At 37.3% G+C, this 27,693-nt stretch overlaps 1 protein-coding gene across 1 annotated transcript in view; it reads left to right on the plus strand.

The window, feature by feature from the left end:
* pcdh15b (protocadherin-related 15b) overlaps positions 1-27,693 on the plus strand; it is a 718,592-nt gene that overhangs the window by 664,662 nt on the left and 26,237 nt on the right. Inside the window, exons 30-32 of the mRNA XM_051923141.1 lie at positions 1,006-1,094; positions 9,850-10,026; positions 12,676-12,894. Of these exons, the coding sequence (XP_051779101.1) occupies positions 1,006-1,094; positions 9,850-10,026; positions 12,676-12,894 (485 nt within the window). The remainder of the gene's footprint in view (positions 1-1,005; positions 1,095-9,849; positions 10,027-12,675; positions 12,895-27,693) is intronic.

The raw sequence follows: 27,693 nt of genomic DNA on the forward strand, positions 1-27,693 counted from the left end.
TTTCTTCCACACAAAAAAACTCAAATCAGCAGTTCACTTGAACTGACATTGCCTTTGCTAAAGATAAATAAACGGTTTGGACTGTATTTTGCTGATATGCAACATATTGTGCAGCAGCTGCTGATGCTCACAAGCTGTACTCCAAACATCCAGTGCTCTAGCCGACAGTGAGGTTTACCTGACTGATTCCGTAGAGCTACAATATTATCTCTGTTTAGTATCCTGTCTCACCCAACCAACACAGGCTAACCCCTATCATCATGTCTAAATACAGTAGAAAATACACCTAGAGAAGGGAGCCCAAAATACAGTATGTAACACCACACTGTGGGTTCAGCTTCCAAGACTCACTTGGTTTAATTTTCATTAGGGGCTCCCCAACTTTTGGGCCTCTAGGTCTGTGCCCAACCAGCTCACTCAAAGATATATGCTTCCATGACGGATTGTTAATTTCTTTTGCTCAAGTGCCACCTCCCTTTCTTTAGGGCCGTTCTTTTGAGGCACCCGACGTACAAATACAGTATGCTGCCTCTGGTGGTAGCATAAGTTAAAATGCTCCTCCTAGTGTACTGTATATTTATTTCCATCATAAATGAAACTACTCATCCCCATCTTTGTTTTTTTTAATTCTCTCTAGCTTGCATTTTTCTCATTAAACTGGCATGACCATTACAAAACTATGCCAAAAATGTAAAACAGCTTTTTAGGAACATATTTTTTTCACATTATGTGAAGTTAACAAAAACAGGTACTTTATCTTTTAACTTAACAATAATTGGGAAATTTTCAAATGATTTTTAGTAAACCTTTGCAGAATGATGTATCTCACATCCTCAGGGTTTTTCATCTAGATACCTTTAATCCCGGAGATGCCTTGAAGACTTTTGAATAGTAGTATAAGTCATTGATCTTTCTTAGAATAAAACAGTTGTTATGACTTTTGCAGTAGAGAAGAATGTTATAAAAGGCAAAACCAATATTATTTTTGCTCTCTTGTATTTTTAGGTCTCTGTGGTCAACCAGTTGGATATGCAAGTGGTTGTTTCAAATGTTCCTCCCACTCTTGTTGAACAGAACAAAGATCAGCTTATCGGGTAATTCATTGATTTCATCTCATTATTTTAAATGTCATAAGGTCCACTGAATTTGAAATTGTTAATTGGTTATTATATTGAACTTTTTGTAAACCTTTCTAATCAAGCACATGCTGTATGATGATTATTCTAACTTTACTCATGCTGACAGTTGCTAACAGAAATTCACTACCGGTCAAAAGGTTTAGAATACTTCAACTTTTCCAGTTTTTCTTCAAATGTAAGCAGTTGAAATACAATGAGGGACCTAAAATGGTGTAAAGGTAAGCAATAAACTGCCAGGAGTTTAAATTTAAAGTTTAGGTTAGCAAAAATTGGGGGAAAAAGGAAATTTCAGAATATTACAAATGGGCTTTTTTCAGGGAACAATTAATAGGTTACAACCTACAGATGTTCTTGTGAAGATGCGGGTTCCCTGAATAATGCCCATTTGTAATATTCTGAAATGTCCTTTTCTCAGTTTTTGCTAACCTAAACTTTAAATGTAAACCTCTGGCAGCTTACTCCTCACCTTTTCACCATTTTAGGTTATTCATTGTGTTTCAACTGATTATATTTAAAGAAAAGTTGCAAAAATGGAGGTGTTCTAAAACCTTTGACTGGTGGTGTAGTTAAATTGAATTTAGTGGTGTTAAAATGTAGTAAATAGTATTAGTGTAGTTATTCAAAACCAACACAGGTAAATTTACTGCAAAGGTATAAATTCTAAGAAAATTCTGCAGGTGCTTAGTATTTCATTCAACAGTAACAACAGTTGCTCTTCATGAACATAAGTGTGATGGTTCACTTGTTTGTGTCAGTATAGAGTTTGCTTGTTCTTCTGTCTGTGTGGATTTATCTCTGACATGGACAAGGTAGGTTAATTGTCTCACTCTGAGTTTTATTTTGTTATGTTAAATCTTTTGTTACACTTTTCTCTAATATATATGTCTACCTAATCCTTTTTTTAATGCTCAACAGTGTTTTAGCTAAGTAAACAAATTCAAAATATTTGTTCTTATCTTTATCATTTGGATTTACTTTCATCTAACCTGGGGTCCTCACACTACCACTCCTAATCAGCCTACATTGATTTCCTACAGCACCTGTTTCAGTGGAACTCACCTGAACACACATATCTATCAACCGATTTCTCAGCTAATCTTAGCACTGTTATTAATTGTTATAATAGTCGCATAACCTGGAAAGAACAAAAATGGGGAAAAAGAAGTGGGGTTTTCTAGAAAGACAGAACAAACTACGTAGTTTGACCAATTACCAACTCTTATAATGGGAAAAGTTCAATTGCTCTGCAGTAAAGTGGATGAACTACAAGCATGTGCACTGTCGCAGGAGGCTGGGGAACAGACCCGGCCGGGACGCCTGGAAGGACCGGGAGGTGGCACATTCATCCTCTGGACCACGAGGGGGCAACCGCCTTGGAGCTGGAGAGGACCACAGGCGAGGAGCAAGGAGGCTCAAGCCCATTGGGGCCTCTGGTCACCGCCAGGGGACACCCCGAGCCTCAGAGAGCCCGGGAAATGTCTACTTCCGCCACACCCGGGAACATGGATGACGATCCTTCCAAGGACACCCGGAGTGCTCTCCTGACACTTCTGCCACACCAGAAGTGTCGTCAGGCAGAGCACCTGGAGCTCATCCGGGTGAGAATAAAAGGGGCCGCCTCCCTCCAAACAGTGAGCTGGAGTCGGGAGTGGGGGCAGGACTCAGCTCCCGTGGAGAGAGGAAAGGCGGCCCACAGACAGTGAGAGAAAGACCCGTGATAGAGGTGATTAGTGCTGGGAGCACAGAGTGCTCTGCGGGACTGTGTATGGTGGAAAAGAAAATAAACGTGTTTTTTTATAAAGATGCAGTGTCTGTCTGATGGTGCCCAGGCTTGTCTCACAGCACACTTTCGTACCTATTACAGAGATGCGTGCATTTTGACATTTACATTTATTGACGTGGCTGAATGGAAATGATTTGGATGATTAAATGACAATTGATGGATTTGGTGCACCAATTCGTTTGGACAGAGACATAGTCTTCCACCCGTAAGTTACGCAGCGGGGGTGTCTGCCTTTATACAGTACAAACAAATAATGGTGTAAAACAGTGGTGGTTAGAGAAAAACTGTGCACGAAAGATGTAGAACCTTCTCTCTGTCTTGCTGTACTCCATTTACCTGCCCAGAGAATTTCCACACATTATCAAGGACAGTGGTGAGCTGTTAACTCCATCTACAGAGTGATACAGAGGCTTGAATCGCTGTCTCCTGACTCACCAAACTTTATTTTAGGAGACTTTAACCGGTGTGCATTGAACAAAACACTTTTTACCAATTTGTCACTTGCTCAACTCGTTACAACTGGATGCTTGATCAATACCACAGGAACATCAAAGGCGCTTATGAATCGAGAGCAAAGACACCACTGCGTTCATCAGATCATTGCCATGTCCAACTTATTCCAATCTATAAACCCATCTTTAAGAGAGAAAAGCCGGAAAGCAAACAAATTAAAGTCTGGGACGAAGACACTGTTGAGTGTCTGCATGGCTGTTTTGAGTGTACTGCCTAGTCAGTGTTTGGAAAATCCTGTTCTGACATTGAAGAACTGACGAACACTATAAGTTGTTACATACTTTTCTGCGAGGACACCTTAATGCCCACAAAATCAGGCAAAAAATAACCTAACAACAAGCCGTGGTTTACCAAAGATCTAAAACAATTGGTAACCTGACAAAATAGGGCATTTCAACATGGAACATTAACAGAACAGAAGGAATTCCAGAAGGAGGTGAAATGTGAAGTAAAGCAGGCAAAGCTGAAGTCTAAGGACAGGATAGAGAATGAACTGTGGACTTATACCCTGGGCTAATTATGGAATGGCATGAAGATGATGGGGGGCATTCATACAAAAAGCAATAATCGAGTTTAACTGGCAGGAATCAAAAATGATTATCAGTTGGCCCAAAACTTGAATAAGTTCTATTCAAGACTTGAAACACTGGATTTTGCTTCAGCAGTAAGTCAGTAAAAGAACAGACTGAGGACTGGATCCAGGAGTCAGCCCCTCTTTGACCAGGATGATATCAGAAAATTCCTTAAATAAACAAAAATCAAAAAAAGCTCAGGTCCAGATGGATTAAGTGGCTGTCTGCTTCATTACTGTGCCGAGGAGCTCTCTCCAATATTCCACTTCATATTTGAAATGTCCATGGTGTGATGGATGGCCGGCTACATATTCCGGCCCTCACCCCCAGGCTGCCAGGTGGAGCTCTCCCGACAGCATGGTCGTTCCCCGAATTCCAGCAGGGCCTCATGGACTTTGTAGTTTATATGCACAGCCCTGCTGGATACCATGGGGGCCACCAGGAGTCGCTGTAGGGAGCTGTCAGACTCTTATGTGTCCTGTAACCTGGAAGTATGTCCTGGTCACATGAACAGGAGAAACGACGTGCTTCCAGGTTGAAGAAAGGACTTTTACTTTTTCCCATACTTAATAAGTGTTGCTTTGTGTGATCGTAGAATATGTAATGGAATATTATACCATTCTGCATTTGTTTCTGCCTTGCTGCCTGCCATTCTCAAGGGAAAAATGTCTTAAAATGGATATGTGGACAATTTACAACTAGTAATAAAAATTTTGATTGCATCCATTTTCATTTATACAATATCACTCTGTCAATAAAGCAATCATTTCATTTATTCATATAGTGTGTGACGATAGAATGGTATGCTCTACAAGAACTAAATCTGATAAAAAATAGAAATATATGTAGGGTGTTTGTTAGCATGGCACATGCTTTTAGAGGAGAATTATTCATTCACTTATTCATTCTCCAACCTCAATTATTCCAGAATAGGGTAATGGAGAGCTGGAGCATATCCCAGCACCATTAAGAAAGTGGCAGAAGTCAACACTGGATGGGACATCAGTACATTGCCAGAAACACAAAGAAATTCAAATACTATTGTTGCATGGTGTATATAAGCATCATTGTTACATTTTCCTAAATACACAAAAAATCATTTAAAACGATAAATCCTACGTTTATATTCCCATGTACTGTAGTTTTGCTACCTCACCTCTTTTATTGAATTTGACAAATGGTATATCTGACTTGTTTTTGGGTGGCTTTTTTAATTCTGTAAACCATTGTCATTTTCAATGGAACAGTTTCTCAGTAAAATGTATTAATAACCCTGTGCAACTCTATTAACCAGATAATAATTCCCAATCCATGCAAGTTAAAATCTAGGAGGCATTTTAGATAGACATTTAGATGTAGTAACATTGACATTTAAAATGATTTTAGAACACTAATAAACACACACACGAACACATGGCTGCCTCAAGCAAACTCGGACTTCTGTGTAACTGATTTATAGCAACCCCACATATAGGGCTTACCCTCATATAAGACAGATGTCTGAAACAAAATAAGATATCAGCATAGCTTTTTTATAGCACCCCATTTGTATGGCTTCACCCACATTTGGACAGCTGCTTCAAACAAAGAGACTTACCAGCTTCACATGAGCAGACCAAATAATTGTCTTCAAACATAGGCATCACTGAGCACCTGTGTGACATACCAAAGCAGGTGCCCACTCACTGCATTGCCACCTGTTGAAGGCATTGCAGCTCAGCTGCTAACTCCTGTGGGAATATGGCAATCAACCACATTAGACGTTCTTGTCATTATATTTTGGCCTAACCAAACAATATGTATGCACTGTGCAAAAAAGCAACATTTAAAAAAGACAGTAAAACCAATAGTAGCAAAAAGGAAATGTATTTAAAAGAGGTGTTATTGAAAGATACTTATGTAAAGGCAAGTAGCGGTGCAAGGATTTCATTAAAGGGTGGGTCTAAATTTGTTGCTAGGTGTTAAAGATACATTCATTTAAAAAAAACAGTCTGGAATTTTTTTTTTGTTTTTAGTCTAGTTTTTGTTAATACTAATTTATATCCACTTACAAATGGTGAAAATAAACTGAATTCCTACATTTTGACTATACTAACAAGATACAAGCCCATCGCAAGACACAAATGCCCAAATAAAATCTGTTATAATCTTGACCAGTAACATTACATAATGGCAAACAGACAAATTACCAATTTTGGCAGTCCTTTTAATTTACTCATTTACAAAGTGCTAAGTTTTACATGATACATGTTTTGAACATGCCTGATGAATAAGTCTTTGACTAGGTTATCACCAAAATGGCAAAATCACATATTTTGATATCTTGTATTCCTGTGAGGGTGCCGTGGGGCTCCATGCTACCAGGTCCTTCCGGGATCCTCAAAATCGCATCTGCTGATAACATACTCAAGGGATGAGTCAGGCAAATGAGGACATACATGCAGTAGCAAGGAGAAGGTACATAAAGTGAAATAATGCCTTTATTAAAATCCAGTAAAACAAAGTGTCAAAATAAACAGTGCAATCCTCCATCCATTAGAAATAAATAATCCAATAACACGACAGTGAATTTGGAAGTTAAAATTCAAATAAATACATCCATAAAAACGAGGTTGAAACCTGGCAGGAATCTTCTATTTAAAATCACAGTCCAGGGTGCTTCCCTTTAAAACTGACGCCTCTCCAGCTTATCCTATCTTGCAGCATGGAGTGACGTCTTCCAACAAGGCACAGACAACCTTAGGTCCTGCTCGTGTCCCCGCCACTCATCCCATGGCGATCCAAGTATCCACTTCCTTGACTCTTGCTGCCCTCGCCAGCCATACAGGGGGGTCCTCATTGAGAAATGCATTGCAACCCTCAGCCCCCATCGGTGCCAACCACATGTACCTTTCCTGGGGGCTCCATTCCTGTCCGCCTGCTTCCTTCTTAACGAATCAGCTCTCACTCGCTCCTGCCCTTCTCTTCCATCCTTTAACCTCTGCTTTCTCTAAGCTTTCCTTTCCTTTTGTTTCCTTTCATCCCCTGTTCTGTGCAGGCTCCTTTTAACTTTGCTGCCTAAGTGGGTGCAGGTACAAGGAGCAGTCTCCTCCATGACTCCATTGAGATGTTGGACTGATCCGCCGTCCTATGCACATATGTGTGGTGCAATCAGCCTGCACCACAAGTAACCACAGATCGAAATGCACACCCGCACCTGATTGGAGTACTGTACTAATGAACCACAAAGCAGCATGCCTTACCAGCTGTAATAGAAGTTGAAAGCTTTACTACTGATGGAGTTGGTGGCTGGTGAACACCAGACAAATCTCTGACCTGTCTGATCCTTCAACATTTGGCAGCTGTGTTTGTAGATTTTACAGCACATACATAGTAGTGCAGGCAGCAAACCCATCACTAACATGAACACAACTAGCAGTAGGGTTTTGTACTTGTCATTGGGACATCACGAAAAAGTTAAGTGCTGACATCAGATTGTTTTGTAGTTCTGTTAGTTTCCAGTTGCTAATAAAACCTGAAAGGGCTATTTGTCAAGACATTGTTCACATTTTCTTGCTTTGCTTACATTTCCCTATGGCAAAATCTACCAACATTACTAGTAAATTCGATAAGTTCAGGTTGATATCCTCCTGTTAATGTTGCATGTTTTTGACTGTGATTAGTAAAATTTTAAGTCAGTCTTATTTTCTAAACCTTTTTAGGTAGAATTAGTAATGTTAATTATCTATATATACACTTTTCAAATTCTTTTTAACAGTTGAAATAACTTTTATAGGGATAAAGTAACACTAGTATTTTTGTTGTGTTGTGTAGGTTTATAATTAATATTTTAATCAAGGGAGATGTATGTTAAAATGCATGTATGCAGTTTAGGCTTATTTTTATAAGAAAAAAATAAAAAAGCCAAACTGCAAAACAGGCCAATGAGCCAAGTGAGTAAAGTATCTCAGTCCTATACTGACACCATGCTTGATAAGGATACAGGTGATAATGAGGATGAGTCCCTTTTAAGCCTAGACCATAGCCACTTAAAATGTTTCTTCAGTCCTCAGAGGTCTTTTGCCTTGCCAGTTTCACTTGGAATGAAGACATCTTGTCTGGGTGATGCTGAAGACCTTCTCTATCTCTTTCTGTATAGTATGTATCCCAACTTTAAAGGCCCCTCCCGACGTGAAGTTAAAGTGATTACTTAAATGATCAATAATCTTAAAAACTACTCTTGTGTTTATTTTGCGAAATTGTTTTCTTTTCCCAGGCTGATGCCCACGCCAAGGTTAATTACCCCGATAAATAAGCTTGCTTTTGGACATTCCAAAGAAATTATAATTGATATGTCTGGCAGTCTGGAATTCTAAAAGAATGAAGTACAAGATACAAAGTTCAAATCGATAAAGATTCAGAGTTTAAATCAATACCTAGCAGTTTGCACTGCTATTAGTTAAAAGATGCAAAGTATAAATTAAAGATTTCAACAGCTAAAATTGTAGTTTGCTTGAATTTGAGCAAATCATCTTTTGTATGGTTTGTTTGATAACTTATCACAGTTCAAATATGGCTTGTTGTAACATTTGTAGTTGTTATACTTACTTGTTAAATCAGTTCTTATATTATCATTCTTTTTTTAACTCACAGTTCAGTATAGTGAGTTTGAACATTTATTAAAGAAGTCTTTACTATGGCTTGCTTCCATCGCCATGCACATATATTAAAATGTTATATTCATTATGGACCAAGAACCAACTTATAGTCATGCAATGAACATTATAGTGAAGCTATGCCCATTTCGTCACTACTTGAGCATTCTAGATCATATGTGTTGCACTCTAGCCATCAAAGAAGGAATCTGAAATGGGCTGAGAGCTTGTCCTGGTCGTCCATTAGCCATGTAAAGAAACTACACCCTTGTGGTGAAACATTTACAATCAAAATATTGTTAAGGACTGCAAACATATCAAATGGTGCATTCATTCATAAGAAGAATTAAATAAGGGAAAGGACAAAATAAAATAGTGCATTCACTCTGGATTCTTCTCATCTGATGTTGAACCAGTGTTTGCTTGGTGGATTGACTCCCCCAAAACCACATAAGTACACCACATGACACTACACGCATGCACATAGAATATGCTGTTAGCTACATGTTGCATCATAGCAACCAAGCTGGGAAAGGTGCTATAAATAAAATGTATTATGATTATAGGCTTCCATAGGGCAACACAAAGAATATTCAAAAATTAAAAATGAATACAAATGTCAAGATTCCCTTTTAATTCTTGACAGCATCATAGTCCCAAGACTTCTTACTGAGGATCACTTTTCTAGCCCATATTGGTTAAAATATCACAACTTTACTCTAGTGCAGCTGATGAAAAAGGTTTGCTCAGAATGCAATGGTAGGTGATATCAAGGACAATTCCATTTCATGAATCTTGCCACTAAACAAGTGAATGTGAATATTGTGCAGAGAATGTGCTTTTTATAATCAGATGTCAGACCAAACATTTTTAAATTAATTCTAGAGAAATGTACAAAATGTTATTTACAAACATTATGCTATTCACATCCTCATGTCAACCAACTGAGAATTCTTAAGAATTGCAAGTGCTGATCACTGTCAAAAATTAGGGCTTTTATAAAGATCACAATAAACCAATGTTCATAGTGTTTTATCCTGGATGCTTAATGTGGCATTTATCTGATAAGTGTGTAATTCATTGGAGTGCCACTTTAGTACCAAGCTATTGACCTATATGTACTTTGCTTCTATAAATTTGTCAAATCCACTTTAACTGAGGCTCATTGTCTTTGAAACTAAACAGATATTTCTTCCTAAATCCTGCAGAATTTTGGAGCGGTATGTTCAAGATCAAATACCAGGAGCAAAGGTTGTGGTGGAATCTATTGGACCTCGTCGATTTGGGGATGGATTTGCTGAGGAGGATTACTCAAAATCAGACCTCATGGTCTATGCCATAGACCCATTAACAAACAGAGCCATATCACGGAATGAATTGTTTAAGTAAGTTGACTTGGTAACGAGTGCTGTTACTATTCTGTCAATATGATTGTGAAAACATTTTTTACCTTTTTCATATCAAATCAAATTACACAAAAGAGATAAAAACATTGTGAACATAAAGAGAATTTTTGAATATCTATTTTGGAGTGCATATTCTCAGACATATTTAGACTTTAGGTATCCAGTAGGATTTATGTTTTGCTATTATAAATAGATATTATTGCCTTTTCAGTAGTAATATGCAGTGTATAATAATCCACATATAGAATGCTTTACTTAGAATGTAAAATATAAATTTGACAATAAAGCATAAGAAATGTTATTTTGGAATTGTAATGATGACTCAGCAGCTTAACATGTTTTGCAGGTTCCATAGCTCTGAACCTGCATTGATTTTTTTAAATGAAAGCTTACTTCATTCCATGAATGTGTTAGCATGCAAATTGTAATTACGTACACTGCCTGTGATTCACAGGCTTTACCTAATAAGCAGACAAAGAGTACTGCATATTTTTGTGTCACCTTCAGACTTGCTTAGAAGAATATTCTTCATTAAACAGCATCATTAAAGACATGAAGCTGAGTCTTCTGGCAGTTTTCTGGATGTTAGTACCACGCTGTTTCTGGGCCGGCTGATTTATGCAGCCCAAGGGTACAATTAAGGTTAAAGCACAGTATTTTTATGTTTAGACTGCAACAATGACCTCTAGTGTTTAGAATAAAAAAAAAATCAGTATATCGTACTGCGTGTTTTCTTTCCTATGGCATGTGTTTTGCTGTTTAACAAAATCATATGTAGAAGGTAGTTTCTCTAAAGAGCTGATTCACCAAAATATTTTTGTCTTTTTCTATGTAGTATGAAAATTGAGAGTTTTGATAATGAAAGATTAAAGACTATATTAGGAATCAAGTAGTACAGTATTTAAATTTTACTCAGGAATCCAGCATGAGTTTGAGTCTTGTGCCCAGGTCATGTCCACATGAAGTCTGTATGTTCTCCAAGTTTGTGCATGGGTTTTCCTTCAATTTCTTGGACAATGTGCAATTTGGGTAATTGGCCCTTTTGTAGGTATGCGCATATGTGGGCTCTGCAGCTGAGTGACAGAGCTTTTACTGTGCACAACCCTAAGGTGGATTCAGACAGGTTAGGTTAGGTTTTGTATTAATACTCTGAAAAATATTTTAACAATTATTTCCCTATGTTTTATATATAACAAATAACCAGTTTATAATATACCATTCTTAAATAATAATTATTGCAGAATACATTTGGACATTGCTTATGTTTATACTATCCTAATCATGGTGATGTACTGAATGTTGAATAGCATATAAAAGTAACAGCTTCACAGTGCTGTGTTCACTTGTTAATAATGACCCTATCAACCTATTTATTTTTTTAATTAATTCTATCTGTTTTCCATCCCATCTTAATCTAATTGTCAGAATCAAGGGGAGAAGGAGCCTATCTTAGCATCACTGAATGGAGAGTAGTAAACAACCGTGAATGTGGCACCAGTCTGCCACAGTATACAATCATGCCCACACCCCCACAGGGCCAGAATTAGTCACTGACTAACTTATAACATGTGTCTTTTGCAAGCTGGGATTTAAACATAGGCTTCTGGAGCTGTAAAGGTATATAAAAAATGTCAGAATAATGATAAAGTGATCAATTTAAAAAGAATGCATTTCATTTATGTACAGTAAATACATGTTTTTAGTGTGATTGTTATAATTACTAATTAATGTAATTTCATTTATTAGGTTGAAAATGCAGAGTCCTGAAAACGTGTTACTATTTATGTTGGGGTATTCAACTTAATATCTTTTAGCAATGTTCATGACATTCAGGAAAAAGTAACAGTTGAAATGTCAAGTGAAGCAAAATCCCACATCTTATGCTTGCCCCAAGGTATCGTTTGCAGTTTCGAGCAGTAATACAGTAACAGAAACCTATCTTTAAAGCGTCATACTGCACCATTTATTGAGCTTTCCTCTTAAACATATATTTTAGATTGTCCTCCATAAGCAACAAATGCACAAAAAAATGACATATACAGTAACATGAGAACATATTTACCCATAATTATTGTTTTTCATTTAATAGAAATGCATAATATATTTGACATAAAAGCCTCAGACCTACTTAATCCAGTTCAGTGTTACAGGGGGCTTGAGCCTATACACGTAGCACTAGGTGCAAGACAAATGCCAACCAGAGTTCACCAGTCCATTACAGGGTACTCATTGCAAAGTAGTCTTTAAAATCAATAAAATTGATTCAGTACTACTTGAGTAATATGTAGCATTTTAATTAAGCACTTTAAAACTGTTTGTTTTTAGGACTCACCAAAGTCTAATTTGGTAGATCACTTTATGCTGTATGCCTTAAGCATTGGAAACTGGGAGAAATCTACACCCAATTTTCTACCTTACTTTAGAAAAGGGTTTGAAATATCCAACTTTATTATGGTTTATTATGGTCAAAGCAATAGTATTTAAGTGACAAGAGCTTGGTGTGTTTCATTTGGTAGATGCAAGTAGATAAAGGTCCAGTAGCGCCGAGTCTGTTAGCAGATATATTTTTAAAAATTGCTTGGTAAAATGCTAACTTCACCAGCTTTCTCTCATCTTTCTTTCTTTCAGATTTCTCGATGGAAAACTTCTTGATATTAATAAGGAGTTTCAGCCTTATCTAGGCCAGGGTGGGCGCATTTTGGAAATTCGAACTCCTGATGTGGTGGCCAGTGTGAAGAAGGCAGCTCAAGCAGTCGGATACACAGAAGGTGCCTTACTTGCTCTGGCAGTGATCATCATTCTGTGCTGCATTCCTGCAATTCTAATAGTTATGGTCACCTATCGTCAGTAAGTACATTCCATTTGTTAAGTTTTCATTTTTTCACAATTATGCACATTGTTTATGAAATTACCTGCAAACTCAATTCATATTTGTATACTGATGAAATATTGTTATCCTGTAGAACAACAAAGGTAGCAAGATCTATTATGAGGAAATTAGTAAAATGTGTGAAAAAGTCTACATATTTTATTATATACCCTATTTTAAACTACTGATGCTGCAAGTTTATTGTTTTCAGTCAGTCAATTTTGTTTTTTTTACTGTCTTCTGATTTTTAAAGAGTAACAAATAATTCATAAACAATCTTATTATACATTTTAATTTAGTCTCCCAAATCAGCATGGCCTCACACACATACATATTCCTTATTGCAGCTTGGCTTATTTTTAATAATGCTGAATATGCACATTTCAGTTGCACAATGTTTCAGTATTAGATTAAATTTAATATTTTACCTGTATTAAATTTTAAACTCCTTAGAAAGAGCTAGTGACACAACTCTATACTGATGTCTCGATGCATGCTCAATAATCCAGGTAAGGAAATCATAGAAATTTGATTCTGTTCATCTAGACAAAGTTTTTAAGTGGGAGAAATATTTCGAGACTTATCCAAGTCTCTTCCTCAGTCTCAATTGACTGCAGGTTTCCCCAACCTTATAAACAGTACCTTTGCTTAATCACAGAGACTAGCACCATTGACAAAGGGCCAGTTGATCAGTGATATGCAAATTGTCCACTGATTAGTAGACGTGTGAACCATTCATAGAGGGTTGAGGAATGGCTGCAATCACAGCATTGTAAGATGGCGACAGGAGGAGTGCCATGAATTGTACATCAGGGAAACCAAGCAGCCACTGGCTAAGCGCATGTCACAACACAGAAGAGCTTCCTCGTCAGGCCAGGACTCCGCAGTCTATTTACATCTACAGGATAGTGGTCACTCCTTTAAAGATGAAGAGGTGCACATCTTGGACAGGGAGGAGCGCTGGTTTGAGAGAGGAATCAAGGAGGCCATTTACGTGAAAAAGGAACGACCATCTCTGAACAGAGGAGGGGTCCTAAGGGTACATCTGTCGCCATCTTACAATGCTGTGATTGCAGCCATTCCTCAACCCTCTATGAATGGTTCACACGTCTACTAATCAGTGGACAATTTGCATATCACTGATCAACTGGCCCTTTGTCAATGGTGCTAGTCTCTGTGATTAAGCAAAGGTACTGTTTATAAGGTTGGGGAAACCTGCAGTCAATTGAGACTGAGGAAGAGACTTGGATAAGTCTCGAAATATTTCTCCCACTTAAAAACTTTGTCCAGATGAACAGAATCAAATTTCTAGGAACTCCATACTGAAGCCAGTTTAAGCCCTAACCTAGGTTAAATGTGCAGCTTCACACTAACACAGATCTCAATTTTAATAAAAATAAAATTATCATCTTACAAAGGGTGCTGGGTTGTACCTGAGTTTGCCTTCACTGACCATGAATTAGAAGAAGCAGGTTCTGCAATGGATGGATACAATTTGTGAGCCTTATCCTCAATGCAGAATCTCATTACTTAATAAGCATCTCTTTATAATACTTTGTGATCCCTCACCTGAATATACCACATATTGATACACAATTTGTAAAATAGTAGGGACTGTAGCCATAAAATAGTCAATATTCATTTTAAGAAATGAACTCACTGAATGTTTTCCATGTAAAGGCATTTTTTATACAGAAAGGAAGCCAAGTGTTTCATTATATTTTGTAATGTGTAACTAAATTAGCTTAGTTTTAACCTTGCCTTGCCCTAAACACATTTCATTTAAAACAATGAAGCAGATCTATAACTGTCAGCTTAGGGTTTGTTATTAGGAATGTTCATTTAAATTAAAGACACTGTTGGCTGCAAGTAGCATTTTTCATTATTTATTTTACACAGAGATTTACTCTAAGAAGTAAATAGTGTATTTTTATTTGTTTGCTTACTTAGCTAAAGTAGTACCCCAAGGCATTAAGTTATGACTCATTTTGAGCCACAATGCTTTTACTATTTATAATCCAATTATAATGCACACTGAGACAAACACTGTTAATCCTTGAAGTATTTTATTACTGCTATACCTAGGATGCCTGTATTTTTGCTTATTGTTACTTTTTTACTCCATTAATTTGGATGCAGTTTGATAGTTTCCATTTTAAGGTAATACCGAGGGTCACTTTCCCAAGGCATATCAGCATTCTTCCCATTAAACACAGCATGTCTTTTTGCATGTAGTTTGAGATATAGGATATTACAACTTATTTTTTATAGCTTGCTTTTAACATATCTGGTTTACCCCAAAAACTCCAGGTAAGGGGTTAGGAGTGATTGTAAATCAAAGGCCATTCAAGAGATGTACAAAACTTTTCGCCCATTATGGATTAAGATGAGGGCTTGCCCAAAACATTTTATGACAGTGCTCATAGATTGGCTCTTGCTCTGAGTACATTTTAGACAACTTTAAATGAGATATACGTTATCAATTGATTTTTTTTAGTTATATTATGAAATGCTAGTCAAATATTGGACTAAAATGTTCATTAAATATATTCTTTTCTTTCTTTGACATTTTATTTAAATACTCACATACCCCTTGTTCTGTACAATTGGTAAACAGTAAAGTCCTTGATATTTTTTTTTATATTTTGGAGATATTTCCTGAATCATCCTCCACATTAGCCAGTATCAACTCGGGTGCAAAAATCTGTTAAAGGTGAGGGAATTTGTGTAGGTTTGTTTTTAAGAAAGTTTCTAATTTGCATAAAGATGAAAAAGTTTGCATTTCAAGTTTAAATTTGAACCTTAACTGTTTTAAATGATGCAAATACGTTATTAATATAGAGCTCCCTAAATGTCTCAATCCAGAGTATCTTCCATAGATTGAATACCTTATAGTTTAAAGAAGGTGGGTATAGGCATTATTATGTATAGGGGTGACAGGATAAGAACCTTTCATCCTTTAAACTTGTCCTGCATTGATTCCATATCTTTCATATATGGTGAGCACTGGCTTGCTGGTAAATTTACAATATTTTGTGTTACCTGGAGGAAAGAGCATAGCTTGCAGGGAAGATTTGGAACAGGATTTCTCTTCCATTTAAAACTAAAACAGTGTAGATTTGTGAGTTTTTCCTAGTTTCTAATATTCACACCCCAGTAATAGGTACTGTTCTGCCACCTTCTGCTGTTCATCTCTGTAGAGTCACCTTGTTGATGTGCGAATATTTTGCATTTCAGATAAATGCTGTTACAATCAGTAACATCTTTCTTTTAATTTAAAGGCAAGTGGACACTGCTACCTCTTCCCCAGCAGATGCCAATGGTCTGAAAAAAATGAATAATTAGTAAATTCACCTCAGTAATTTTCAATTGTTCCATGATTTTACTCAAATCAATTTCTTAAACATATTTCCTTGAATATTTCTTTTTGGGATATGTGAAATTTTCTTTGTGCCTTGTGCCATTAGCTTGTTTCTAGTATGCTTGGGCAAGCCCTTGGACCCAGCAGTGTTCTCGGAATACCTTTGTTCACATGTCCTTATGTGCTCCCTGATCTTTTCAATTCAGCCTTGGTGCTACAAGGCTATAGTCATTTTAAGAAACCTATTGGTGGGTTTTTTTTTTTTTTTGTGGCACAATTTAAAGGGTGAGTGAATTTGTACATCTCACTATTTTGGAGTAGTCATCATCATTGTTATGAATCACTTCAATTACTTATGTATAACACAATTTAGTACTTTACCTATTGAACAAAACGTATTCATTTGTGTTTCTGCCTCAGTGTTGAGCATTTGATGTTGATGTTGAAATATCTTTTAAAACTGTCCCTTGGCAGTTGTACTGTATGACAAAGTTTTTTTAACCATAGTAATACATTTTGTAATTGCCATCACAGTTTTAGTTGTTACACTTGCAATTGTAAAAGACCTGTTGAAGTCTAGATTTAAAAAGCAACTGAAGTCCTGAGTCATTTAACATTTATATATGCTCATACTGGGAACCAATGCAAATACCTATCAAATAATCATGAATTCTCTGTAGTCTTTATTTGGTGTATATATGTTGGCTAGAATCAATTTAGATTCATAAATGTTCTCCATTACTATGACATATCTCCCTTTGTAATCTGACACGGTATCTGTTTTATGGATTAAAATTCCAACACATCTGGTTTTCTTATAGTTGCGAATTTAAACTATGACCAACCCAACAGGAACTGGTTCTTACTTGTTAAGTGGGTCTCCTGTAAAAGTGTTACCTCCGATTTTAAAGTCATGAGAACACTCTTGTCACATAAGGTCATGATGCCTTTAATAATCCATAATACAAAATGTATTGATTGATGTTCTGATTTTGATATCAGAACATAGTAGACATATATTTTTACATTTTTTATTATGGCCTTTATTATACAGAGGAGCATATACTAAATGCAGCTTATTTAGTTCTGTGCTAGCAGTACTGCATGATTATGCAGTGCCTGCTGCTGTTTATTTCAACTTGGGATCAGAGCCAATCCCTTGTAGATGCAACTCTGCTGTTGGCTGGACATAAAAGCAACCTAACGAAGAGTTCTTTACCTAAGGAGGTTGCATTGCTGTTACCTACTGGAACGTATGGTTCAGTCTAATCTAACACACTTCATATATCCCACAATGTGTTTTAGTGTTCAAGATTTATATCCCATATACCCAAAGTACACTACAGTGGAGTACTGTGAAATTTTAGAATGATATATAAAGTATATATATATATATTGTAAGAAAGGCGCTATATTGCACCCGACCCAACACAGATTCACATGGAGGCATGTATAAAAATAAATAAACTTTTATTTTTCTTCAGCTGGAGGGCACGTCTTCCCCGTAATCCCTCCAGCCACAACACAGTCCCAATCACAGAACACTAAGCACCACTACAAAACACTCTCTTCTTCCACCACCACTCCTCACCAAGCTTTGTCCTCCTCCTCCTGACTCTGGCCGCTGATTGGTGGTTGCTGACTCCTTTTATAGTTCACCCGGAAGTGCTCCAGGTGTTTGATCGCTGATTTCCGGCTGCACTTCTGGGTATGATGAGTATGTTGCCCATGCGGGCTCAGGAATTCCAGGTACAGCACCCCCTGGCGGTGCATGCGGGACCCAACAAGGCTGCACCCAACTCCAAGTCCCATGGAGCCCTGCTGGAATCCAAGGCACCACTCCAACCCAGGGGGGCGGCCATCTAGCATCCAGGGGGAGGTATTGCACTGTCCCGGGCTGCTCCCCCTGAATATAGTGTGCCGCCTACCACAACATATGTATGTGTATATATATATATATATATATATATATATATATATATATATATATATATATATATATATATATATATATATATATATAAAATATTGTGTGACATTTCTGGAGCATGTCAGAATTTATCCATGAATATTTACAATGTAAAAAATATTGGGTGTTTGTTTTAAAGGAGTCTCCAAATATGATCTAACATTAAAACAAAATTCATTAGCTTTGCCCTGATGCATACCATTATTTGTGTATATCAAATGATAGATATACTGTAGAAACCATTCATCCACATATTTGGCTAATCTTAAAACTGAATTCTAATAAAGTGTACAATTATGCAAACTCAGGAGAAAGTCTTCATAGCATACACATTTATTTTAGACAAATGAATGTCTAAAATGTAAACATTACATCTTATTGTAGCAAGACTTAATTTGGTTTTGCTCACCACAGTTTTATTGCAAGGATATACTATGGATTTTTTCTTTGAACCACTTAAGAAAAAAAATCCATGTAACAAGCATTCAAAGGAGTGTGCTTAGCTAACCAAAGAATAAGATGAGTGCACAGCTAGTAAGACCATTAGCTGGCAGAATAATTGGGTTTATTTTTGAAAAATAAAAAAAAACAGTAGGCTTTTCAGAGAATAAGGCATCTGCCTGAATCTAGACCAATTAACTGTTTGTAAGGATTGGTCACAATGACATGAATAGTCAAGGTTAAAAAATAAATGTGCCATCCTGTTGACAGCCAACAAAGCAAATACCTGTTCTGTAAGTTTCTATTATTCAGATTATTTTTCATGCAGATTAATAATTTTGTAAATAATAACTAAACATTCAGGCTTTTGGCTATTTGGACATTATGGTTCTGACATTAAAGAATGTTTTTCTGTGTGCTTTTCATGCCTATTCTATGCCTATACCCAATTTTATGTCATTCCTGCATCCATGTAAAACTTCACCAGCATAATAGTCCCACTGTATTGGTAATGAATAGATGATGAGTCCCACCAAAAACTATATATACTATAATATAAAGTTCACACATACACATACATATATATCATGGGGTGCCAAATATACAAATATATTGAATTTCAGAATACATAAAGTTTAAGTTTTAATATGTAAAGTAAATTATGACAATATAAATCCACCATCTGATATTCAAAGTTACTGTTGGAATATATACGGTGAAATTCTTAATATACAGAGTGAAAAGACAAATTTTTAGTGTCCTCTGGGGTCCTAATACTGTAGAGTGAATTAACTCGCCACAGTTTTATCAGGAATATACTTCAAATAAGATGTCCAACACTATGAACACGTTGTCTTTGTACACTACAGATATTTTTCATGTGGACTGAGTCGCTGACCTACTGAAGCTTGGTACTACTTTTCAAAAAAAAAACAAAAACAATTATGACTGTGTTATTTTTCCAAAGTGATTGCGGTATTTCACAATGATATTGACTGCTTTCTGTCAGTGTTTAGTGATCCCTAAAAAAAGATGAGTAGCTTCTATTTAACTGACCATAGCCGTTCTGACATTAAATGTGTACATTTAGTGTTAATCATGGTACATCATACAGATTTTTTATCTGGGCAGAACGGTATCTCAAAGGTTAAAGTCTTCAGAACTGCAGTGTCACAACATTATTTTGCAGAGCTGCAGCTCCATGACATTGTGACCATTTTAGGATGTCAGTTTTTGGATGAAAGTTAAGGCTAGTGGTTAGTGTAGTTAGGTGAATGGCGCCATTAGCTCAGTGCAGTTTTAAAATACAACATCAGTACAGATTTAGAATGAAAGTTTTAGGATGGATGTTAGAGTTAGGGGTTAGTTTGATTAGAGTTTAGTGTGAACAGTGTTCAGTCTTCATGTTAGAAAGTTTGCACATTCTCCAAATCACATAAATTGCCCAGTATGACTAATTATGGGTAACTGTGGACAATTACTTGTTTTAGGATTTATTACTGGAGGCTGGTTATTATTCACACTCAGTTACTAAAATGCATTTATTCTTTACTGTACAGACCACTGTGTTACATCTGTTCAGTTTAGAGTTACAGGAGGCCAGTGACCATCCTAGCAGCACTAGGTGCAAAGGCAGGAAGCAACCCTGTTGGATGGGGCACCAGTCATTTGCAGAGTACAATGACACACAAAGTCAAGTGGAAAAGAGGCTCAGCAAGAATGTTGCGTTCAGTCGAGAAATAGAAACATCATGAATGTACTGTATTGGTTTAGTTTTAACTCAGGTATTTATTAAACAGAGTAATCTGGTGGCACGGTGGCTAGTGTTCGTCATAGTTTCAGCAGGTCAGGTTTAATTCCTAGCCTTGTCTGAGACTGTCTGTTTTTGTGGGTTAATTGCAGTTGGTGAATGTGTTCATTGAAATACAAGGACACCTTCCATGGCCCATTTGTCTCGGGGCTTCATGCTGCAGTCATAGGCTCTACATATTTTCTGCATGATTTTCAAAGAACAAGCTTGCTTGTACTCCTGCAGCCAGTTTATAAAACCATATAATAATACTTCTAGCACATATGAAGCAGTAAAACACAGACAATCCAGGGACAGAACATGTTAAAGCTGCAGTACAAGACGCACATATGCTTATATAAATGCACCATATATCTGTGGAAGCACTTTGTTTTGTATTTTTGCTATGAACATAAGTACTTCAAGTTCCAAAGTAAGAATTTCATGTAAAAATACACTTTTAAGATTTGAAAAATTGAGGGATAGATAACATTGTCAGCATCGGCATATAACAAGAGTAAATGTAGCATGCTGTATATAAATGAATGTTATATGAGCATTAAATACACATTCAGTATGTTATCAATGTTCAGATTCAGGTTTGAATTTGTGGTTATTTTGCTAAATGAATATAAAGACTGAAGTTCATAAGTTGTAGTGTAGTGGTCAGCAGAATCCTAGGTTCAAATCCTGTTTGAATATAATTTCCAGGACAGGAAGCTTAGGCTGACCAATGAGTCTACGTTTGACCCAAAGCCAAAGTGGGTTTGTGCTGTGGTTCCTTTCCTGCACTTGAAACTAGAGGCCTAGGCACCTCCAACTCTAGCCTGTTATTAAGTTAAAGAGATTCACAAAATTAATTAATAAACTTTCAGTACATTCTCACAATCTCTCTGGAAGATAACCAGTAATACACTGTTTCATTAAAAACAGGTGGCTATCACTTGTTAAAGCACAATTCCAATTTAGTTTCAGTATAATGTTGCATATTAGTTTAACATGCAAAATACTTATAGGTTATCAAATGACATTAAAGCATAAAACAAATTCTTTAAAATGAAATTATATGTAAAAGTCTTTAATATATAAGAAAGTTTCAAAAAGCATAGAAAATTGTATTTTAATTAGGAAATGCTGGTGGAAGGGTCACACAATGTTTAGTGTATTCGTACAGATGTCCACAGTCCTAAATTTGTATTCCGAAAATTACCCATTCTGTGCCTCTACTTCATGTGCTCCTCATGTTTGTATATTTTTCCTCCCATGTCCTAAAGATGTGCCTGTCAGACTGTTTTTGCATGTCCATTTTTCAAACCCTCATTTCTAGTTCTGCCCAATAAGAAGCTGATGTCTGTCCCAGCACCCAATATCTAAAGAAGAAAAGCGAGAAATAGCTTTAGGCCAGGCATCTGCAAATTGGCCTGTGTAGATGTGTCATTTTCCAGAGCTGATTCCACTTTTCTACCCAGTGGTGCTGGAATAATCTCAGAATTCTGTAACCATGAATGATAAAGGCAACTGGATAGTGGATGTATGTAATTACCACACAGCAAATGTAGGAATAAATTTATCTTATTAATTGAGAGTGATTGAAGACACATTTTCAGTATTTAATTGTAAAACAAGTTTGCACAATCACTTCTGCAAATTAATTCATGTATACAATGGGGAGAACATGTGAACACCATGTACACTTTGACCAGGGTAGCAATTAAACCTGAAGCCCTAGCACTGTGAGAAGGAACAGTAGCTCTAAACTACCATTCTGCTGACATTAAAACATCTGTTCTAAATAATATGATTAAAACTAAATGTATACATTTAACATCAGTTTGTATTTTGCTGCTTGATTGCACGTTATACAATCAGGGCTTCAGTTCAGGACTTCTATATTGCAGCATTGGTAAAGTGTGCCAAATAAGGTGTGTCAGGTGAGACAAATAATGTGCCCAAAAGTGTAATTTTGTCTACAGAGACAATGGGTACATACATAATCCTGAAAACAATTTGTTACAAATATATTGCCTATTATTCCAAATAATACTTTAGAAAACTTAATTCACAATATACAGTATATTAGCACCCACTGAGTTGGCTAGAAATGTGCCTGCGTCTTTTTACTCCATATATTCAGAATTTCACTTTGGATATTCAGACTTTGACTTTTTATATTTAGTATGTTTAACTGGTGCTCTATAATATACTTATAATATAGGCAACATGATCGTGCAGTGTTTTGTGTGCTGCCTCAGACATGTGCAGCTCCTGTAATCTTGGTTCAAATCCTGTGTGAAGTCATTGTCTTTGTGGACTTTTAAAATTGATAGATAAATGGAAGTATCGCTGTGGTTGAAAATAAAGCATTAATGAAAATTATTGTGAGCCAAGCTAGTCAAGGATATCTTGAGCAAAAAAGGACAGGGATTCTAAAAAGGACAGGCAGAATAGTAGTAAAATAACAGGCAGGGGTCTGAATACCAAAGAAGCAAACAGAACCAAATGTCAAGGCCAGAACACTTAATCAGAAACAAAATAAAAAATAGTGTAGCAAAAGTGCTTAAAATGACTTGGTGTTCTTCCCCTGAATACTCTAGAAATGTAAATTAGATTTATGTGAACAGGTTTTATAGTCCAAACTAGAACACTGTGACCTGGACTCAGCCTTCTTACATAGGGAAAAGGAACTAATGCTGCATTCACATGCTCTTGGACAGACATTAAATCTGGGTTGCTGAGAAATTTAACTGAAGTGGGAGAGTAAAACCTTATAAGTCAAAGCTCCGGATAGTCCTGGAGCATGCGAATGCAGCACAAAAATCATGATGTTGCTTGATTGTGTCACATGACCAATAACTGCCCTAACAACAGTAACAGTATGAGAAGACTACACAAAATGGTACAGTCTATGAATAAAACAGAATCTCAAAAATGGTGATGATATAATGATAAAAATTATTAACTCCAAGAAAAACAAAAACAACAAGAGTTAAATTTGAATATATCATTCCCAACTGAAATAAATTCAGGTTTCTGAAGTAAAGAAGTACACAACAAATCACAATAAAATGAGCAAACAGAGACATGGAAATCCTGTGTTAGGAAGTAGAGCAATGATTCACTCATGTGAATTTTGCAGAGCTCCAGTCAACAAACAGTGTAGACAGAGTATAATAGTGTAGAATTGAAAAAGGCATATCAGAAATCTCAATTTGTTATACTACTGTATAATGTCATAGCTGACACAATTTCAAAATTCTCTAAAATGCAAAAAAACTAATAGATGATTGTTTGGTTTTTATATAAAAAAGAAAACCTTTGGGCAGGAAAAACATCGCCAGTACTGATGAACTCTGGTTCCTGCTGATTCATGTTGTTGAGAAAACCAGGATGTTTTGAAAACTCCATGAGTCCGTAGATTAATTTGTCAGATATCAGCAATGCATGCTGATGGTAGTAGCAGTTCAATACTGTGTGGAATAGGTGCAACCAGAGCAACCTATGGCTGTCACTGAATATTGAAACATTGTTTCTAATTAGACATATATCTTCATGGCTACAGTATATCAGTCTGCAAACACACATTTTCAGCAGGGTGCCCCAAGACTAGAGTAGTCCAGGAATGTTTTGATGAACATTGAATTCATCTTCCATTATTCATCCATGACTAGTGGTGAGAGAACCCCGCAAAGTTCACTTCATCGTGAGATCAGTTAAATTTCAGAAATGCACAGGAACTCTTACGAATTCTGCAAATCGCATTGAAGTCAATACAGAAGGAGGATAGTTTTCAGTGGTCTTTTAAGTGTCCCAGATATCTAGGGAAGTGTCTGCCAACTATGCTGGACCGATTATTGTGGCAAACAACTGATCTGTACTGTAAAGCAGCAGTGCTAACCACTGCAGCACAGTGCCTCGAACAAAATAAAAAGCAGATGGAATGATAACCACTTACAAAATACAACAAATGGCCACAGATTAGCAATAAGGAAAACATACAGGTAGTCCCCAAGTTACAGACATACGACTTACAAACAGGACCGCAGCTGCTCCTTCATCTGTCTGGGGAACACAACGCAGGCTCCTCAGTAACTGCCGCTCCGTCATCTTTGGCCTGGGAATGCTACTCATTGCAGTGTAGTGTCCCTCAGGCGGCTCTGGTTGATGAATGGGGTGGTGGGGACCACATCCCATTCATTCTCAGTGGGCAGCTGGGTGTGTGGCAAGCGGTGACCCAGGGTCCATAGTCACTGGGGGCGCAGCTACCACTCGTGTGCAGGACGGAGGCTTGATGGGGCATTTCACTGACTGCCCACCACACAGCCTTGCAGTGTCCCTCTTACGGCTACCCCGTTCGTTCTCGGTGGGCAGCTGGTGATGCTGCAAGCAGTGACCCGGTTGTGACTGAACAGAGGCCATTGAAGGTGAATGGAGCAGCGGGTGGCTTCCTGTTGAATGGGGGCGGTGGTGGGCGATTCACTACCCGGCTTTGGCCACACCCTGTTCGTTCTCGGTGGGCGGACACTGCAGGCAGCCTACTGTACGCAAGTGGAGGTGACTGTGTGGTGGGCAGGTGGTGAACCGCCCCTCGCCGATCCCATTCATTCTCAATAGCAAGCCTGCTTGTACTGTTACGTATATAGCAGGAAGTTGTCTCTCATCAGTACACTAGACGTGCTGACGTGGGGTGCCTTCCTGCTGTGATATGGTGTATAGTGCTGTGCAGAAGAGCTCATCTTAAACTTTTGTCTTCACCCTTCAACAATGTCTCTGAAACACAAATCTGATGCAAGTGCTGGTGATACAGTAAAGAAGAGAAAAAAACATCACCATGGAAAATAAAGTAGAAATAATGAAAAGGTCAGAGAGAGGTGAAACTCCATCATTCATTGGCAGAGCACTTGTTTACAGTTGGTCAACAATAGCATTTATTAAAATAATGTACCTGTTCCGACTTACATACAAATTCAACTTAAGAACAAACCTACAGTCCCTATCTCATACGTAGCCCGGGGACTGCCTGTATATATATTTATAGTATCATTGCACTCACAGAGTTTCAGTCTTTAGTACACATTGACTTTGCCATAAAACAGTAGCATGGGACCAGCTTGTTCCAATGTTTGAAGCTATGGCTCATGGTGCAGCTGGAACATCTTTTTTCTGTCTTCTCTATCTCTGTAGATACTTTGCACTTCTTTCTTCAATTAAGAAGATAGAAATAGCTTGTAAATAGTATTATTATTATTTCACAGGGCCTTACTCTAAAGTGAGGAGTGTGGAGGGTTCCTTTAAGGCTTGCTTTGTCTGGTAGTTGCACATGGCTAATTATGCATGCAAACTAACCATGTGGTGCTAGAGACTCAGTTAGCACACAAGGACCAGCGTTATATATTTTCTGGTGGTAATACTTATAATATTCTCATCATGGTTAATTAATGTACCCTTCAAGTTTAAATACTGCAAGTTAGGAGATTGGTCAACAACCTTACAGTATGCATGAAAGTTCTGCTATACCTCTGTAATGTCACATAGGCCTCACAAAGCACCATGGGGTTCTGCATGGTGAATTTCCAGGAAAATATTCAATGAACGAGGTCATAGGCAAGCACAGCACATTCACTGTGAAAAACACTTTGTTGAACTTCGCCAATCAATATTATCCATGATACAAAGAATTCTGGCTATTATGAATGCTCACTGTTACATAGGGGATACTAATAATGTGGCCATTCACTGTATGTTTGTTTAAGAATACTTGATTGTGACATACTGAAAAGATATTAAATTTCAATGTACGTACCATTTTGCTCCCTTATCCAGGAAACTCACTTTCTACGCAATACAGTACTCCAATTATTTGTTAACTGGAAGTGAGTTTAAAGTGATTTCCACATACTGTACTCCCAAATGGATACTTCACCATATTACCTGTTAAATTTTCTTCAGGCACAGGAATCAAGTTTAAAATGGTTAATTTCAGGGGTTAGGATTGATTTTTTAAATACACATAATAATTCACCACATTACATAACCTATCCAAACATTCAGTTAAATTAGAGTATCACCATGAATTATATAATTGTTTAATTCCTACCGACTGATTTCTCAAATCTAAATTTCACACAGCTGTAGATATCAAGCGTGATTGTGTCAAGGACCAAACTAAATTACCTACTGTCTGCTTGTTTGTAGCTTAAGGAATTGTTACCGTGCCTAATTCAAAATCTGCTTTTTCAGTTTGTTACTATCTCTGTAGTAATGCATCCCTGAAAGTTAACTTTTTTCAGCAGATAAACATGAAATTAACATTAAGTTGTGTATGTGTATATAAAACAATGCCTCTTCACTGATGATTTTGTTTAAAGTATCTCATTCCTCATGAAGGATAAAGAGTCCAACAAAGACATTTCATTGAGGGCTCAGCATTAAAGCCTTTTCTACACTTAAGGAACTATAGTGACAGTTAATACATGGTCAACAGATGGGACTTAAATGTTACAGTCTGCTTTGGGAAGTCTGAAATGACAGTAAGCAAGCTGCTTTGTCTCTAGAAAACTAATTTAAATACTATTTTAGGTTATCCAATTACAACTATAATGTAATCCACACTATATATACATTTCTGATTATAATGACGACTAGCTTTGAAATAAAAATTAAAATTTGTGGAGGTTATATGTCTATCTGTTCCTCGGAGAGTCGCAGTCAGGGCAGCTGATGGAACTGTCCTTACGGATGACACTGCAGTTGTGACCCGCTGGGCTGGCTACTTTGAGCAGTTGTTCAAAGCTGATCCTCCAGCTAGGATATTGGATATCTCTGGGTCCACGGTTCTTGAGTCTGATCCTCCAATTAGCTGTGAACCACCCAATCTCACTGAGGGTAAAGGCTGCAGGGATCTGTGGTATCCGGGGTGAACTTCTCCAGGCTGGTGGTAAGGCTGTCCTCCTGGCATTGCAAGCAATCTTTGCTTCCATTTGGAAGACTGGCAGCATCCCAACTGACTGGAAAACGGGACTTGTCATCCCTATCTGGAAAGGGAAGGGTGATCGCCTGGATTGCAACAACAACAGGGGGATAACACTGCAGTGCCGGGTAAGGTCCTTGCTAGGGTCATTCTCAATAGGATACATGATCACTTGTTCACCTACCAGCAACCAGAACAGTCAGGTTTTACGGCTAAGAAGTCTACCATCGACCGCATCCTGGCACTAAGG

The sequence above is a fragment of the Erpetoichthys calabaricus genome, chromosome 2 (assembly GCF_900747795.2).
Source record: "Erpetoichthys calabaricus chromosome 2, fErpCal1.3, whole genome shotgun sequence".
NCBI lineage: Eukaryota > Metazoa > Chordata > Cladistia > Polypteriformes > Polypteridae > Erpetoichthys > Erpetoichthys calabaricus.